This window comes from Octopus bimaculoides, chromosome 7, assembly GCF_046866305.1.
Source record: "Octopus bimaculoides isolate indiv1 chromosome 7, ASM4686630v1, whole genome shotgun sequence".
NCBI lineage: Eukaryota > Metazoa > Mollusca > Cephalopoda > Octopoda > Octopodidae > Octopus > Octopus bimaculoides.
The window spans coordinates 77,107,311-77,126,697 of NC_142934.1; the positions used below are offsets into that span (position 1 = coordinate 77,107,311).

General features: G+C 35.0%; 1 protein-coding gene across 4 annotated transcripts; it reads right to left on the minus strand.

The window, feature by feature from the left end:
* Window positions 1-3,581: 3,581 nt before the first annotated feature.
* LOC106879316 (uncharacterized) lies at window positions 3,582-19,122 on the minus strand. 4 transcript variants are annotated; one of them, XM_089354561.1, is made up of 5 exons: window positions 18,762-19,122; window positions 14,563-14,672; window positions 9,542-9,589; window positions 4,468-4,729; window positions 3,582-4,120 (listed from the first exon to the last, which is right to left on the minus strand). In XM_089354561.1, the coding sequence occupies exons 1-4, from the start codon at window positions 18,917-18,919 to the stop codon at window positions 4,611-4,613; spliced, it is 435 nt and encodes a 144-aa protein (XP_089210687.1). In that variant the 5' UTR covers window positions 18,920-19,122; the 3' UTR covers window positions 3,582-4,120; window positions 4,468-4,610. The 4 variants fall into 4 exon arrangements, 3 of the variants coding, with proteins under 3 accessions (XP_089210687.1, XP_089210688.1, XP_014784309.1); XM_089354562.1 differs by lacking the exon at window positions 14,563-14,672; XM_014928823.3 differs by lacking the exon at window positions 9,542-9,589.
* Window positions 19,123-19,387: the final 265 nt, after the last annotated feature.

The window sequence follows — 19,387 nt, forward strand, 5'->3', positions numbered from 1 at the left end:
CTAGTCCACTCAGCTGCCAAAAATAAGTTACACTTATATTCCAAAGGACCAGGCTTGACACACTCTGTGTCACACTCTGTGTCACACTCTGTGTCACACTCTGTGTCACACTCTGTGTCACCCTCTGTGTCACATTCTGTGTCACACTCTGTGTCACACTGAATCTCCTTGAAACCTACGCTAATAATACACGTGTCTGTGGAGTGCTCAGCCATATGCACGTTAATTTCATGAGCAGACTGTTCCGTTCATCGGATCAGTTTGTCAGCTGGAAAACTCGTCGTCGTAACCGACGGAAAATCAGGATATGTATGATCTCACCGACAGCAGCCTTGGTCAGTCAATTTTTCACTTAATTACTTTGACGTTTTCCTAAATCGAATGTAATAATGGTTCTTAAATATTTAAAGATATCGATTTGTTCCATTAATTTTTATGTTGTTCATTAATGGCATCTTCCCTGTGTGCAATATTCTCTGATTTTTTTTTGTCCTTTTCTTTTCTTTTGCTGTGAAGACCTAAACCCACATTTTCACTCTCATCATTATAGTACTAACTACTATAGCAATTCTTTGTCTGAGTCTGATGTTGCTATGGGGACTGTGTGAAAGAAAAACGCCGTCAGGACTGGCTCTTCCAGCGAACGTGCCTAGAATGTATAAGACGGTCAAAGCAGAAAACATTCAAGAGGTGTGCAACCGATTCAACACCGATGTATAAGCCTTGTGTGAAGTGAGGTGGACTGATGGTGACCAACTCGGATCAGACGCTCGTATCATTATTTATGTAGGAAGTCAGGACTTTCAGAGTAGAGTTGGGTTTCTAATCTTCCTTTCTCTCTCTCTCTGTATGTGTGTATGTGTATGTGTATGTGCGTGTATGTATATATATATATATATATATATATATATATATATATATATATATATATATATATGTATTATATATATATATATATATATATATATATATATATATGTATATATATGTATAATATATATGTATGTGTATATATATATATATAATATATTATATGTATATATATATATATAGCATATATATGTAATTATATATATGTGTTTGTGTATATATATATATATATATATATATATATATATATATATATATATATATATATATATATATATACACAAACACATACACTCATACGCATATAATTCGCAATTTCTCGCTCAAAATTCGTTAGCAGGAGCTAACGACATATCAACCAGTTCATCAATTGTTCGGTGACAGTTCTTCAAGATTAGTTCATGAATTTTCATGATGTTTTCATTCGTTCGGGAGGTCGATGGCCACCCTGAATGAGATTGGTCTTCAAGCGACAAGTGTCCCTCCTCAAAACGTGAAAACCACCCGTAAACTTGTGTTTTGCTTATGGCAGCATCCCCGTAAGCTGTTTGAAGCATGGCAACTGTTTCGGCCGCCATTTTCGTCTGCAGAAAACAGAATTTCACGGAAGTACGCTGTTCCTTCGTAACAGCCATCGCAAAAATCGACGAACAGGGGAGAAGCACCGCAAAACAAAGATTCGCCATTTGGCAGCACATCATCATCCAACGACACCGATCAGTAGAATGATGGCTGAGGGGGTTGCATCAAGTGGCTTCTTGCGGTGGAAGCCCGAATTTCATCGGGCTTGAGTCACAGACAACCACCAGCCATATACATCTATGTAAATAACCATGTATACAGTGAAGATGAGGAGGGTTGTTAGCTAATATTAAATGTACGGAGGTGGATAAGAACACAGATGCCAGGGTTGAGATGGGCAAGGCGAATATGAGGTTTTTGATAGTTTGAGGCAAAATTTCCTTCATTACAGATATTAGATTTTTGTTTGCATCTATTGGTGAATGTTGAGACATGTTGTAAGATGACTCACGACGTAGATATGACTGAAGGAATGTCCTAGCAAAGTGAAATGTCTATTGACAAATCTGTAGTGTACTTGTGTGCATTACAAACATCATGAAGTACTGGCCAAAACGACGTCCAGTTTCACTTTTACAAATGGAATTTCTGAGTTTTACCCCTGATACAATATATGAAGCCGATGGAAATGCAGTGAAAACAGTCGGTGATATGGAAATAAGCTTTTAGGCCAGTTATGAGTTGTGGGTGATAGGTCAAGTGTAACATCCCGGACAGGAATATTGAAAGGCATTGGGGTGCACGGATGATAGAAAGTTGGGGGGAAAGGAGGCTCTGTTTTCGAGTGGATGTATTTAGGGTGATGTGCAGAGGTTCTGCTAACGGCCTAGCTGTTGTGTGGAGCTAACTAACGACATAGAGTAACTCAGTGTGAAGAACACATTTTAGCGGATTTTGAAATTGAATCTAAGGTTTTACTGCATAACTGTCGGAGTCAAAGAAATTGCAAGAATTGGAGGAAAGATCCAGGGAGAAGAAAGAGACGAGAGACAATCAAGATATGAGCAGCACTGAATACAGCCATTCATGCAACGGCCATACAGTTACGTGACAGAGCCATTTAAATTAAGTAAAGATTTACAAAGAGGTTCGGGTAACTAGAGCTCACACCAGTATCCACAGTTCCTCTGGAAGAAGTAACAGTTGAAGGCAAGGAGTTTAACAAAGAAAAAAAAAGGTTGTAGTGCAAGGTTGTATTAAAGGGAGAAAGTCGAACGAATTATGGTGTGTGTGTGTTTGTGTGTGGGGCAATGATAGGGGTTTGATACATCCATGGTGAATAGGAGTTGTGAAGTTCCACGGAGGAAGAAAAGTAGTTGAAAAACTTAAGGGCATAGTTGCCATACTTTATCTGTGAGAATAGGGTAGTAACAAAAGCATGGCATGAGTTAGGTAGCTAGGGAAGAGTTCAATGGAACAACTATAAGCTGATGAGATTGTTGAATTTATGCAGCTTAATGAGAAAAGTGAGGGAAAGAGATGTGTCGATAGTGGTGTTAGTCGCGGTGGGATGGAGTAAATAGGAAGTGATTCGTATCTTAAAAGAATGGAATAACAATTTCTTTATCAGAAGTTTAGGATCCTTGATCTGCTTACAGTAGAAATTTGTATTATTGATTTGCCAGCGAGTTCCCGCAATTAGAGTTCTGTTGGTGTTCCTTTAATTTTCACTTTGCTCTGAACGTGTATCACAGTCCATTAAGATATCCTACTCTCCTTAGTTTTCTTTCATATAATACTGTTATGATAACCTTTTACCCATCCTCACCACTTGCAGTTTATTCTGTATCTCCAATAACATTTCATATATCTTAGGCGAAATGATATTCCTGTAACATCAGATTTTTCTTATTCCTCACAGTACTAAGTGTATTCCACCCTTAGAACTCCTTGTCAATCTGAACTAGATTAGCATTCCAACTGCGTTATATTAGCATCTTGAGGAGAATGAAAAGAAAATACAAATATATTATCGGGATATTTTAACCTTGGGTTTGCTTTATTAAGCCCGTTAATGGGTATCGGCTATCAGATATTATTATAGATCGGACATGGATCACTTTACTGATGATAGATCTGAAAATCCGTAAACATCCGAAGTGTTTATATAAATATTGACAAGGCGAATGGAGTGAGCAATTGTTTTATTACATAATTCTACAAACGTTTCATCGGTAGTTTACCAGAAGAATATAGTAATATTATTGTATATGAAAAATAATATACCGTAACGGTATTATTGCACCAATATTGGAAAATATCGACTCCTCAGGTTTGCGTATAAAATCAATTTGCTGAATAGACATGTACTTCACAGAATATTTATTTCACAGAAAATGTACAAGAATAGCGATACGATGTATTAGTTTACATATTGTATAGAAAGGCATCGAGCTGACAGAATCGTTAGAACGCCGGGCAAAATGTTAAGTGGCATTTCGTCCGCCTTTAAGTTTTGGGTTCAAATTCCGCCGAAGTAGACTTTGCTTTTCATCCTTTCGGGGTCGATAAAATAGATACCGGTTGAACACTGGGGTCGATGTAATCGATTTATCCCCTACCCGGAACTTTCAGGCATTGTGCCAAAATTTGAATTCCATATTATAGGGATATAAACTAGATTAATCGAGTTACTGTTTTTCGATAGTCACTGCTCAAAGTTAAAATTCTGAAATAAAGGAACAAGACACAATAAAGATTATTCTGTGGAGAATTATTTTGCATAGATTAAAATAAATTCAGTACAAGATTAAGATATTATTGCAGTTGATATTTTCAGCATAACTTGGGTGTGCCTCTGTTATGTGATCGAAAGAAAGTTCAACTAAAATAGACAAAACCCAAATATAAATCAGGGAGAAGTCGACATCTTAGAACCATTAAGAATATTCTTATAAGGAATATGTTTGCATATGCTATCATTATTTACATAGAGAGTAGACTTGCAATGAAATATATTGTTGTATTAAAAATACGTAGGTTTATCCACTCTAAACATGAAGCAATGAAACTTGCCTTCGTTTTTTCCTTTTCTTTTGGCTGTTATTTCCGCCTTCCTTCGAATAAGATTTCTTCAAGTAATTGTATTGTAATGGCTAGTCAGTGAGCCAGCAATAACATGGCAGATTTACAATCACAACCCGGATGTGAACAGACAGTTAAAGTAAACAGTAAAGATTAGCAGCGTTTGTAACGCTCTGAATTTGGTCTTGATATAAAGTCTGGTTGTTTAGTTGATGAATAAACACTTTTCGCCACCATTTCTTAACTACTCCCCCTAGTATTAGAAAGAAAAAGAAGAAAAGGAAATTAAGTTCACATAATATTCACAATAAGCAGATGAATTCAAACCGACAAGACACTATTTTCAACAAAAGAAAATAGCCACAGGCATAGAAAGAAAGTGATGTGTACAGGAAGTTGTTCATCTCGATTTGCACATTTGTTTGCATAAACGCACATGTATGTATGTATGTATGAATGTATGTATGTATGTATGTATAGATGGATGGATGGATGGATGGGTGTATGTATGTATGTTTGTATGCATGTATGTATGTATGTATGTATGTATGTACGTGTGTATATATGCATGTATGTATGTATCCTTTGTAAAAATGCATGAATATATAAATGTACTTATGTAGAAATATATGGACATGAGCGTAGAAAAACAGACACATATACACGCGAGCGCGCACACACACACACACACACACATACCCACACATACACATACAAACAATTGTATATACAATGCGTGTTCTTTCCAAAATGAAAGAGTTTTGAAATAGTGTGCTAACCAGCCGGCGCAGCGTGATCGTAACTCCAGTGCTGTCTATGGTTTAACTCGGTATTGAGACTAGCGTTAACTGCATCACACCACGTCATATAACCGCCGATCCACACGTGCTGCAGTAAATGCATGTACGAGAAACATACAGGAAAATATACACACAAATAATACAAACACCTATCAAACGCGCTTCCTCACAGTTTCAATTTATTAAATCCACCCGCTAGGCATTGGTCGCCCCGGGGCTATAGTAGAAGACACTTGCTCAAGGCCCCAAGCAGTGGGACAGAATTTGAGCTTCTAAACCACACAACCATGCCGGTCCCTAAATTAAGCAAGACTTTTATGGAAACTTTTCTAACGTTACACAAGGCCCATGGGGTAGATTTTGGCAGTCATACGCAATATCTCGAGTGGTGAAAATTTCAAATTCAGAAAAAGCACCAAAGAAGACGATCTCTAATCTGGACAGCATTCCAGGAAAATAACGACAATTGCATGTGAAAGTGGCGTTGTGGTTCGCGAAAATAGTCAGTTTACTGTTTTGTGAAGTTTTCAAAAGAGACGTCTGTAAAGATTCTTACTACATGACTTTAAAAACCGTGCCCCAGCATGGCCGCAGTCTAATGACTGAAACAAGTAAAAGGTAAAATATAAAAGATACATCGTGTTAAAGCAAAATTTGTGACGAATCTGCCGATAGTTAACAAAACAAGAGATACGAATCATAGATAGAAGTAATGGTTCGAGTGCCGATGAAAGCTTTCCGAAGAGTGACAAATCGTGGGTGTACTGTGTATGTGTGTACCGGTATTTGGATTGCGGCGGCATTCAGCCGGGGTGGGTTGCGCCTGCTCTTACCAACGAGTTCACTATATCCCTCACGGATGCTGACCACATGCGAGCAAACCCGTTGGACAGCGCGAGTGTCGCAGCCTTAGTCGTCATTTACCTGTTGAAGTGCAGAGTTCGTGTTTTGAGTTTTAGTGGCAATACAAATCCACAGGTGATTTCACACACACACACACACACAAACACACACAAATACATATATATACAATATATATATATATATATATATATATATATATATATATATATATATATATATATATATCTTAGTAGCTTTTCAGATATGCATTTAAATTTATATATGTGTGTGTGTGTATAAATATATACATACGTATGTATATACATGCATGCATCTATCTATCTATCTATCTATCTATCTATCTATCTATCTATCTATCTATCTATTTATCTATCTGTATACACATACATACATATATTTATGCGTGGATATTCTCATACACTCAAGTAAATAAATATGAGTATGTGTAATTCTTTTTTGTACGTATGTATATCGCGGTTAAGCATTGTCAAGTTTGCAAAAATATATTCTACGTGATGCAAATGTTATCTGACATAGAACACAACACATTTGGTTGAGAGGACAGATATTATATTATAACGGTAGTTAATTGTCTACTCTAAGTTTCGCCTTTGGCGGTACTGCTCATGACTATGCATGTATGTATGTATGTATGTATGTATGTATGTATGTATGTATGTATGTATGTATACATGTATATATGCATGTATGCATGTATGTATGTTTTTATGTATGTATGTATATATGTGTATATGAATGTATGTTTGAGTATGTATGAATATATGTATGCAATAATCTTTGTACGCATGTATGTATGTATGTATGTATGTATGTATGTATGCGTATGTATGATGCTATGTATTTAGATATTTATGGATGTATGTATGCATATATTCACCTGTCTTTGTGTCTCTGCGTATCTGTATCTATATATATCTGTATGTATGTATGTATGTATGTATGTATGTATGTATATATGTGTGTGTGTGTGTGTGTGGTAGCTTAATGACTGAAATAAGTTGAAGATAAATGACACACGCACACATCCTCACGCACATACGCACACATACTTTGATCTTATATATTTTAGGCTATATATATATTTGTATTTTATACGTATATACAGTACACATACATACATACATACATACATACGTACGTACGTACATACATACATACATACATACATACATACATACATACATATACAAACGCATCAACGTTGCCGGAAAGCTTGAATAGCGACAACTTCACCAACACAGAAGAGCAGAGTTGTCAGTCTAGCACGGACCAGCAACAGTTACTTTAATTCTTATTATGAAGATTATACTTCCGAGATCCAGGAACAGGAAATGCTAGCGACGTTCTTCCTTCACAAAGCGGATATACACGTTAGGATTATATTCATATTCAACAATTTATGACGGTTGTGTGTAGTTAATGTTGAAAATCTGACTGAAGCACTTAATTTATAACAATCTAGAAATGTCGTTGCCAGAATATTACCCTCTTTCCGAGACGTGGCTGTGTACTTCAGAAAATTCGTTTAAACCACATGGTTCCATGTTCAATATCTCTTCTCTAGCTATACATACATACATGCGCGCGCACACGCACGCACACACACACACACACACACACACACACACACACACACACACACACACACACACACACACACACATAGTTGAAATTTATAGAAAAACGAAAGACGAAAGCAGGACTATGAACAACAAGGAAAATATAAAAAGTCTTTTACGTTTCGAGCCTACGCTCCTCAACAGAACGGAATAAAGGAATAAAGGAAAATAAACAGAGAGAGAATGAAAAAATCTTGTAGATTTCAGAGGTCCAGCATAGTGCGCTGATATCTACAAGTTTTTTTCATTCTCTCTGTTTATTTTCCCTTATTCCTTTCTGTTGAGGAGCGTGGGCTCGAAACGTAAAATACTTTTTAAAAAATTTTCCAGCCCGTCAAACTAATACACTTGCTTGTTGTTCATAGTCGTCTCTTCGTCTTTTGTCTTTCTATAAATTTCAACTACATATTATATACGCTTATGTAGTTACTCCAGTTTCATTCTGCTTGAACGTCCTACTCTTTGGATTTGCATTATATATATGCATACATATATATATGTATATATATTTTTGAATACATATATATTTGTGTCTGTGTGTATATGTATTGGCAAAAGAATAAATTAGCACACTCCAGAAAAAGATATCCCATAATGCATTTTCACCACCATTTCTAATATTAGTATTTCGTATACTAGTTTTGGCACTTAAAGGAAAGTGCAACTTAGACATCCCGACAAAGAAGATATTAACCACCACCGCTGTGTTTTGCATCACCAATGATAGGAACAAGCTATATGCCAGACGTGAAGTAGTATGAAGGCTTTTTCAACAAGATGTTTTAGACGTGAAAAAGGAAAATATATATGCTGAACTATTGACAAACTAACAGATAGTCCTCTTGGACTTTTGATTTATACCTATAATTATTGGTGAGCTTTAATATGTAACAAACTGCCTTAACTCCAAACTTGGAAGGCTGGGAAGCACGAGCGTAATTGGAACACCGCTAATTAGGAAATTAAAATTACATGGCATTAATCGGATTTCGAAAATTTTTGAACATTCCCAAAGTTTAGCTTGAAGTAAAATCATATACAAGCATGTAAACATAAATGTTTTCGTACTTATACATGCATAAATCTAACTATATACATATGCAAACAAAGTGCCGCTAACATCATTACCATCAGAACATTTATATATCGCGGTATAAAACTGATCTGTCAGAAGTGGCTGTGCAATATACATACTCTTTTACTTGTTTCAGTCATTTGACTACGGCCATGCTGGAGCACCGCCATTAGTCGAATCAAATCGACCCCAGGACTTATTCTTTGTAAGCCTAATACTTATTCTATCGGTCTCTTTTGCCGAACCGCTGGGTTACGGGGACCTAAGCACACCAGCATCGGTTGTCAAGCGATGTTGGGGGGACAAACACAGACACACAAATACACACACACACACACACACACACATATATATATATATATATATATATATATATATATATATATATATTATATACGACGGGCTTTCAGTTTCTGTTTACCAAATCCACTCACAAGGCTTTGGTCGGCCCGAGGCTATAGTAGAAGACACTTACCCAAGGTGCCACGCAGTGGGACTGAACCCGAGACCATGTTGCTGGTAAGCAAACTACTTACCACACATCCACTCCTGTTTGAAAATAATTATTTCTTAAACCTATCATTAAATAGCGCCTGTCTTAACGGGAGTAGTTGATAAACCCCAATCACTCTGGTGCTAGAAGACTATACGAAAGTATGTGAAAACACGAATTGTAATATCTATACCTGCTTGTATACGGCTGCTGCCTCTTTGACGGAAGACTTGGGATATATCTGTAGAGTGTGCGATAAGGAAGTAATTTAACAACGCAATCAGCTCAGTTAAATAATGAAACTAGAAGAAACTATAGACAATCAGCTTCACAGAATCGGATACTTAAATGCAATCATAAGGTGTTAGGTGAATAATAACAGCACAGCACACCAACAGCAGCGCACAGAAAAATTAAGAAAAATATACGATTATATTACACCCGAAAATCTTGAGTGAAAATTAACAACTTTAAAGCATGAACTTTAGTGGTTGAATTAAAAATTCGAATTTTTCTCTCTCTCTCTCTGTCTCTCTCTCTCCCTCCCTTTTCCTCTCACTCTGTTTGTATAGAAACCTCATACTATGATACAGGCACAAAATTCAGACTTTCTCTAGAAAGTCACTATAATGTATATATTACTTGGAAAAATGCAAGCAAGAAAAATAATATTCTTAAGATTATAAACTTGGAAACTTTTACAAGTTATTACACTTGTAAAAGTTCAGGACAACTTATTACATCTGGTAAAGTAGAGAACAAGAAAATTTTTACTTAAAATATTGCAGCTAAGGATAACATTTCATATGGAACATTTTGATTTAGAAAATATTAGCTTTTATTAAAACTAAAAATTTTATTTCAAGTTATTACTTCTATATGTTGTTACTTGTTATTTCTATTAGAAATAAAAAAATAACTCAATTAAAATATTTTTTGCACTTAGAAATTTGAAAATAGGTTATAAAAATAATAGTAGTACATAATTAGTTAGTACAATAAATAGAATAATACAAAAATTATTTATACATTACAGTAAAATCTACCTACAAGAAATTCACAGTAAAATTTGCTTGAGCTATTGCCTAAGTTATTGCCAAGTCTTCACATTTTTAGTCTTGACCCCATGCCTGTTTTTACATAATAAATTTGCCTACCATATATACTATTCTACTTTCCCTAAAACTTTAGCTATATTGGTACTTCTGGCTCTCATTTTTTAAGGTATTCTAGTGTGCCAATATTTTAACAAAATGATGGTACCTTTTTTAATTATAATGTTACTTTGCAAATTAAAACCAAATAACTTTTAATATTCAAATTTTATTCTTAGCTGCAATATTTTAAGTAAACATTTTCGTGTTCTGTACTTTACCAGATGTGATTAATTTGTCCTGAACTTTTCCAAGTGTAATAACTTGTCTTGTAGTTTTCCAGGCTTATAATCTTAAGAATATTATTTCTCTTGCTCGCATTTTCCCATGTAATCCATGTTTTTTCCAGGCTATGCTAATTAATAATGTGTCAAATGTGTCAATTAGCAGTGTTGTTAATAATTTTTTTCCTTACCTCAATGACGCCGGAGACATATATTAAAAGTCCCCTTATAGAACTGTATTATCACTTTCAAATTTGAGAAACAAACACTCATAACTATTTTTCTTTTAAGACTTCATTGAATGAGATTGATACCATGAAATTCTTCGAATTGAGCTCTATCATTTAAGTTTAATTAAACTATAGTTTGTTTTTAAAATAACAAAAGTTGATTTTACTGAAATCCAATTTATTGCCTTACTTATATATTTTTTCATGATATCTTACTTCAACTTTTTAATACAAATTTTTGATGCACGGCAACAAAACCATGAAATTCTTTATGTGTTCGTCTATCCTTCAATCTAAGATAAATATATTTTGATTTTGAAATAAACAAGTTATTTATATCTAAGCTTGATTGGTGGTGTTACTTACTCTCCTGTAATGTTGCTACAAATATTCTGATGTAAACCTTTATCTGCTGGATCAAATCTCAATTTTTTATGCCATAATATAGCCAGGGACCAGTCTTCTTCAAAAATGTTAGCAGTTTTTTATTTGGTTAAGAACCGAATTAGCGGTTCTTAAACAAATCTCTGAAAGATGCTGCATGTGAGTAAATTGCGGCCTTAAGAATATTATTCAACTACTACCGTAGTTGAATGTTATATGTCAAAGAACTCCGAAAGGGTAGATTACCGTAGAAAGGTCAAATCTTAAGTCCAGACTGAAAACGCAAACGTAGCAGAAAATTATAGCCCCCATTGCTTGTCTATACATTTTAAATATACAAGCTATCTCAATCGTTTCTTTCAAAATCATTGCAAGTATAAAAGTGGAGTGACTGAAGATCTGATACATGGAAAGAAAACACGCGGCGATGTGCTGAACAAGTTTTGATAAATAACGCGTCAGAAATCTTGAGTTATTATGGCTTTATAACTAAAAGCCATTTGATTCAATTTCCAAGTCATGGCCGCTGAAATCAATGTATTTGGCAAAAGAAAGAAAAAAAACTTATGGCAATCATTATACCTGGAACTGAAAGTAGAATGACTGTCTCCGTTATTATAACTATTTCAAAGAATATTATAATAATGCAGTCTGTTTGTGATCTTTTTGCAATAAATTCACTTACATGCCTTTTATAACAATCCTCTAGCTACGTTCTTACATCTAGAGAGGCGAGAGACACTAATATAGCCTATAATTTATCTGTGATTAATCTAAAGATTTATACTCGAAATATTTACAATGCTGAGAAACAGGTGCATTTTATTGCAGAATTTTCTACTGTTATCAGGATGGAATTAAGCCGAAAGGCATGCTTATATTTAGTAGGTGAGCGTGATAAACGCTTTTCCAAATCCCTTTCAATCAATTAACTTTCTCTCCCTCCATTCCACTGTGTGCGTGTGGGTGTGTAGGTGTGCGCGTATATATATATATATATATATATATATATATATATATATATATATATATATATATATATAAAGGCGCATGTCTTAATGGTTATGTGTATGTTTCGATTCCCAGAGTGGTTGCGCATTGTGTCTTTGAGCAAGACACTTAATTTCACATTGCTCCAGTCTTCTCACCTCTAAATGAGTAAACCTGTGACAGACTAGCCTTCCTATTAGGATGGTTGTTGGTCTGCTCGCCGAGCCATTATTCAAAAGGTAAAATGATCCAAAGCACATTGCAACCGATAGTCTGGGCGATCACGCGAGCACATGAAATACATACATATCTATCTATCTATCTATCTATCTATCTATCTATCTATCTATCTATCTATCTATCTATCTATCTATCCCCTCTTTTACACGAGAACATTACTGTGTGATACACGATCCCTATTGATCGGCCTTTCCTTTTTTTTTTTTTTTTCGATCCCTTTTGATCGAACTCCCCCTTTTTCCTTCCTACGATCCCTTTTGATCGACACCACCACTTTTTTTTTTTCCCTCCCAAAAAGAAAAGCTCTACATTGTATTTGTCCCATCTTCGTTGAGCCCTGTGTGGCTAATAAAAGAAATGTATCTATCTATCTATCTATCTATCTATCTATCTATCTATCTATCTATCTATCTATCTATCTATCTATCTATTAAAAGATAACACGATCAAAGATTAGCATTGTCAGGCTTGGAACTATACGGCGTATTATCGTCAGAATTGGTATATCACTATAAAAATGTTTTTGTGATACAAAGGCCTTTTACGTTCTGAGTTTAAATGAAGCTGAAGTTTACTTTGCTATTCATCCTCCTTAAATTCATATAACTCCGTAAGCATTTGAGCCTTAGTAACTACTTTAGAAATAAATAACTCAAACTGATGCTTGCAATTTAAATAACAGGCATTAACTTAATGAACCAATATAGCAAGAAGTGAATCTGTGAAGTGAAAGGCGGCGAGTTGGCAGAAACGTTAGCACTCCGGGCGAAATGCTTAGCGGTATTTTGTCTGCCGATACGTTCTGAGTTCAAATTCCGCCGATGTCGACTTTGCCTTTCATCCTTTCGGGGTCGATAAATTAAGTACCAGTTACGCACTGGGTCGATGTAATCGACTTAACCCCTTGGTCTGTCCTTGTTTGTCCCCTCTATGTTTAGCCCCTTGTGGGCAACAAAGAAATAAGAATTGAAACTGTGGTACAGAAGATTCGAAAGAGTTCCACGTTGTTGAAATGTTCAACTTTCCTTGAGAGGCTAGTCACGTTGGTACCTTTAAGCGAAGATAATACTCATTAATATATATATATATATATATATATATATATATATAATTAATATTATCAAGGGCAATGAGAAATATTAGAAATGTCTTCTACCAGTGGTCTAGCGTGTAAAATTTAGTCAATAGACTGTATATTATTCATATTAATACAGTGTACATTTAAACACATAAGAGGCATCTAGCATATGTTTTTATTTTTCATTCCCTTCGAGGTTTTATCCCTAAATAGTGGTATGGAATTTAACTGTTCTTTCTAGCGTGCAAGGAGTCCATATGATGGATGCCTCTTATGTGTCTAAATGTACTTTGCATTTATATATATATATATATATATATATATATATATATATACATATATACACACACACACACACACACACACACACACACACACATATATATATATATATATATAAACATATATATTTATATGTATATATACACACACACACACATACACACACACACACATATATATATATATATATATATATATATACATGCGTACATAGGCATATATCCATATGTAAAGTATATGTGTGTATATAAATAGATGCAATTATATACTATCACAGTTGAAAGATAAAATACGCAATAACATTGAGGTGTTATATCAAGTACCTACACACACATGTATGTATTTATTTATTTATACATCCATCCATCAATACATACATACATACATACATACATGCATACATGCATATATATATATATATATATATATATATATATATATATATATATATATACTTAAGTACGTACACACTCTCTTACCTAGCTATATACAAACATACAAGTATACATGCATACACATATAGGTTATACTTGCAATATATACTCAGATATTTGTGTAAATAAACTACTCGAGTGTCTACCATAGCTGGAAGCATCAAGTTTAACTTTTAAAGAAGTTGAACATATATTTACACTTCGGCATTCCAGTCCGCTCCATTTCCTGTTTGGCTGGTTCTGATTGAAGATTAAAACACAGGCTTTCACTCAGAAATCTTACATGACACCCTCCAGCAGTTTCTTGTCTAAAAGTAAATGTATATAGTTTTTGTTGCTGTAGACTAACCTCCAAGACAAATGCCCTTTTCACCTTCTCCATCTTCCTCTAGTATCACCCACCACCCTCACCCGAAACGAAAGAAGAGAAAAATTTTTTTTAGAAACTGTGTTGGCATCATTCATACGTAGTATTTGTTTGTATGGTGTATATATATGCATGTGCGCATATGCGTGTGTATGTATGCATGTATGTATGTATGTATGTACCTATCTCTCTATCTGTCTATACATACATGCATACATACTTACATACATACATACATACATACATACATATATACACATGAGTGTATGCATATATACCTCTTTGTGCGTGTACGTAAATATGTATGCATATATACGTGTGAATACATATGCATATATAATATATATTTATATGCATATATATATGTATACATAAATAGATGCATACGCATACATACATATACGCACGCACACGAACACACACACATACATGCGCATAAGTGGACATGCACGCTTATACATATACATACATCCATAATACATACATGCGAACACTAACTCATGCGTACATTTGCATACATACGTTCGGAAATATATATATATATATATATATATATATATATATATATATATATATATATATATATATATATATGTATATACATATACAATATATATGTACACACACACAGACATGTATATATATACGTATATATATATACGTATATATATATATATATATATATATATATATATATATATATATATATATATATATATACATATGTATATATATATACATATGTATATATGTATATGTATGTATGTATATATATATATATATATATATATATATATATATATATATATGTATGTATGTATGTATGTATATTTATTTATTTATTTATTTATTTATTTATTTATGTGTTTCAGTCAAGTGGCTGCGGTCATGCTGGTGCATCACCGTGATTTTCCGTCTTTATGCTGTGCTCTCTTCACGTTCCTTGCATGGCTCTTCTCCCCCACCTGATATGGTCCAATCAAGAGTTTTGATGGCACATCTGGTGTATAAGAGAATTTGACATAGCTGCCCTAAACTGCGTCTCATTACGAGCCATTGGTTCGTCTGGTATCGTGGAGAGGAAAGCGTCAAGTTTTGTCTTGAAGACCTCCGCATCCGTGTCTTGCATGTCTCTCAAATGTTTTGGCAGGGCATTGAAGAGCTGAGGTCCTCTGAAACCGAGGCTGCTGCAGTATCTCGTTCTTATGTGAGATGCAGTGGACGGTACCTTTGGCACCATGCAGTGGCGACCCGTGCGGGCATTCCTGTAGTACTTGATGCCAAAGTTTGGCACCAGTCCTTCCAGTATTTTCCATATGTATATTATTACATATCTCTCCCGCCTGCGCTCCAGGGAGTAGAGACCTACTGCCTTCAGTCGCTCCCTGTAGCTCATCTGTTGGACTGTGGCGATCTTTTTTGTATAGTGCCGCTGAATTGCCTCGAGTTCTGCTGTCCGCTTAACACTGTGTGGTGACCACAACTGAGAGCAATAGTCTAGGCGGCTCAGAACAAATGTCTTCCATAGAGTCAACATGACTTTTTGATCCCTTGTACGGAATGTCCTCAGTATCCACCCTGCCAGTTGTCTGCACTTTGCTGTCAACTTGACAATGTGCATGTGAAATGATGCATCACTACACATGTTGATGCCCAGATCTCTTACTGTTTGTGGTTCTGGGATTGCAGTACCTCCAGGCCCTGTGTATGCCAGTTGGGAGGTACTTGTGGTCTTGTAGCGCAGTACTTGAAATTTTTTTGCATTGAACTGCATATTATTTTACTCTGCCCACTCATATATTGCATTTAGGTCATTCTACAGGCTTACAATATCATCAGGATTCTTTATTGCCTGAGATTTCTTTGTGTTATCAGCATAGCTAGTGACAGTGGCTCTCCGAGTGACCGTGGGCATGTCCAGAAGGGCCACTATGAACAGTAGTGGCCCCAGAACAGTTCCTTGAGGAACACCGCTCAATATTTGTGTTTCCCTAGATAGTTCTCCATTGGCTGCAACTGTCTGACTTCTACCATTCAGGAAGTCATGCAGCCGCTCTCCTAATTTACCAGCTATGCCAAGGTTTCGCAGCTTGTGACATATCAAGCCATGATCAACTTTGTCAAAGGCTTTTGCAAAGTCGAGATATATCACATCAACATTTGAATGGTCAAGTAGCTGCTTCAGGACCCAGTCATAATGCTGCAAGAGCTGCGTGAGGCAGCTTCTACCTGGACGGAAACCACGCTGGGTCTCATTCAGCAAGTCATTTTCTTCTAGGAACGCAATCAATCTCCTTCTGACAATTCGTTCCATGATTTTGCTAATATGTGAACTCAGAGAGATGGGCCTGTAGTTCCCAGCCTCTGCTCTGCTTCCACCTTTATGGATAGGACATATGGTGCCTTCCTTCAGCTTTTTGGGAAGTTTACCATTTGCAAGGAAACTCTGGAAGAGTATCCGGAGTGGTCCTGCTAATTCTTGTTTACATGCATATATATATATATATATATATATATATATATATATATATATATATATATATATATATATATATATATATATATATATATACATATATACATATGTATATATATACGTATATATATATTGTATATGTATATATATATATATATATATATATATATATACATATGTATATATATACGTATATATATATTGTATATGTATATATATATATATATATATATATATATATATATACATAATAGAGATTGTCTGTAACTATAAAACAAAAGAAATATGAATACTTGGGAAGGCATCTTTTGAGAAAACGTATAAAATTCTAAAAATGTTTTGCTTATTTTCCTTATTCTACTTTTGCAATGAATTTATAGCATATTTGCTATATGCTATTTTTGTTTTATTTTTATGCCAACTTTCAGTGCTGATTTAAACTTCATACATGACAAAATATACAAACAGCTGACATACCTATTCAGTTAAGATTTCCTGCTTAACAACATAAACACAAGATGATATTTTTACAGAACACATTGCGTTTACCACGAATTTGCAAAAATGACCGAATGGTTTCAAGCGGATCTCTTCAATATTACCTGGCAAATATCTTGTCTAAATGTCATCTATTGTGTTTCGGCGATGCCACGAACCTTATGGGCGAAATTAAGTAGTCAGACACTGCTGAACAAATCGGGCTCTACATGTACTTGATTGATCAACAACAATTGACTTACATCAACTATTCTTTTCTAATTCAATACAAATAGACTGCATCCCATCTAACAGCTGATGGCATGCAGTCTATGATCATAATATGCATGCATATGTATGTCCAGGGATAACATAAGCAATTATACCAGCAGTATAACGGATACTTTTTATCCCTTAGTCTGTTATTCCAACCTCTAACTCTACTAATATATATATATATATATATATGAATACACACACACAAACACACGCACGCACACACATACACACACAAACACACAGGCACACACACACACAGACACACACACACATACACACACACACACACACACACACACACACACACACAAGAGATTATATAAATGATAAAGTAACCATAGATTATGTAATGAGTTTCATTTGCTTACAGGTGTCTCTACCGTACTTAATGTCGTTCATTACGTAATTGATTGTTCCTTTGTTAGTTTATCATCTCTGTACTCGGCAAAAGGCTTTTCTCTGGAGCTAAGTATATTGATTTCTAAAACACGGTTACCAGTCTCGCTATACCTAAGCGAAATATTATGTGTGTATGTCTGAGGGTGTCACTGTGTGTGTGTGTGTGTGTGTGTGTGTGTGAGTGTGTGTGTGTGTGTGGGGGGGATATAGTAAGATTTTGATAAGGCGAAGTGGCTGTGCCGTATGGTTTGGAAGTTCGATTCGCTTGAATATAATTGTGAGTTTAACGTCAGTACACAGCACTTTGAATAATTATCTTCTATTACAACCTCGGTTCTACCTATAAACCATAATATGGTATACAGAAAGTTATGCGAAAACTCTTAAGATGAAGTATACCTGCTGTTCAAAGAGCCGATCTTGTGATACTCATTTTGAAATGATAAACTGCTTTGATGATCAATGTTACTATCATCACGGATTGTCTTCTGCTCATAAAGACTCATCCTTTCCTCTGCTGATACATTGCAGTAGAGTCGTGCAACTTCTTTGGACATGTATTCTAGGTTATCAGACAAAGAGTATTGCTCAAGGCGCTGCCTTCCAAGTCTTATGATATCAACCTCATGTATGCAAACTTGGTCAAGGGATGCACGTCGACACTTGATGGTTAAAAGATGTTGTTGAAGGGATATGATGCGACATTACGTTACGCATTGATGAGGTTTACATCATACATTCCTGAGGTATTATATCATATATTACGTCATATACATCTTTGTATTACGTCATTCGCTGTTTAGGATTATTTCCCATCGACATAGACTTTAACAGAATGAGTAGTTAATATCAATGATTGAAGAGCTTGGACAGACATAATAGAAATTGACGTGAAATGCATTAATTACATATAAAAAGCGAGTTATAACACGTATATTCACAGTACAATGTTGAACATAAATAACACTTCCATTGAAAAAACGTTTTTATAATTTTATTATTTCTCTCTTTTGAAATTGTATTTG

Bases quoted from the DNA above. Each gene is read 5' to 3' on its own strand.
- LOC106879316 (XM_089354561.1), bottom strand. From the start codon at position 18,919: ATGTCCAAAGAAGTTGCACGACTCTACTGCAATGTATCAGCAGAGGAA. The intron at 14,673-18,761 runs GTATACTTCATC...ATTTACTTTTAG, and splicing joins ATCGGCTCTTTGAACAGCAG to ACAAGAAACTGCTGGAGGGT. The intron at 9,590-14,562 runs GTAAATATATGT...CACACTCTACAG, and splicing joins GCGGACTGGAATGCCGAAGT to ATATATCCCAAGTCTTCCGT.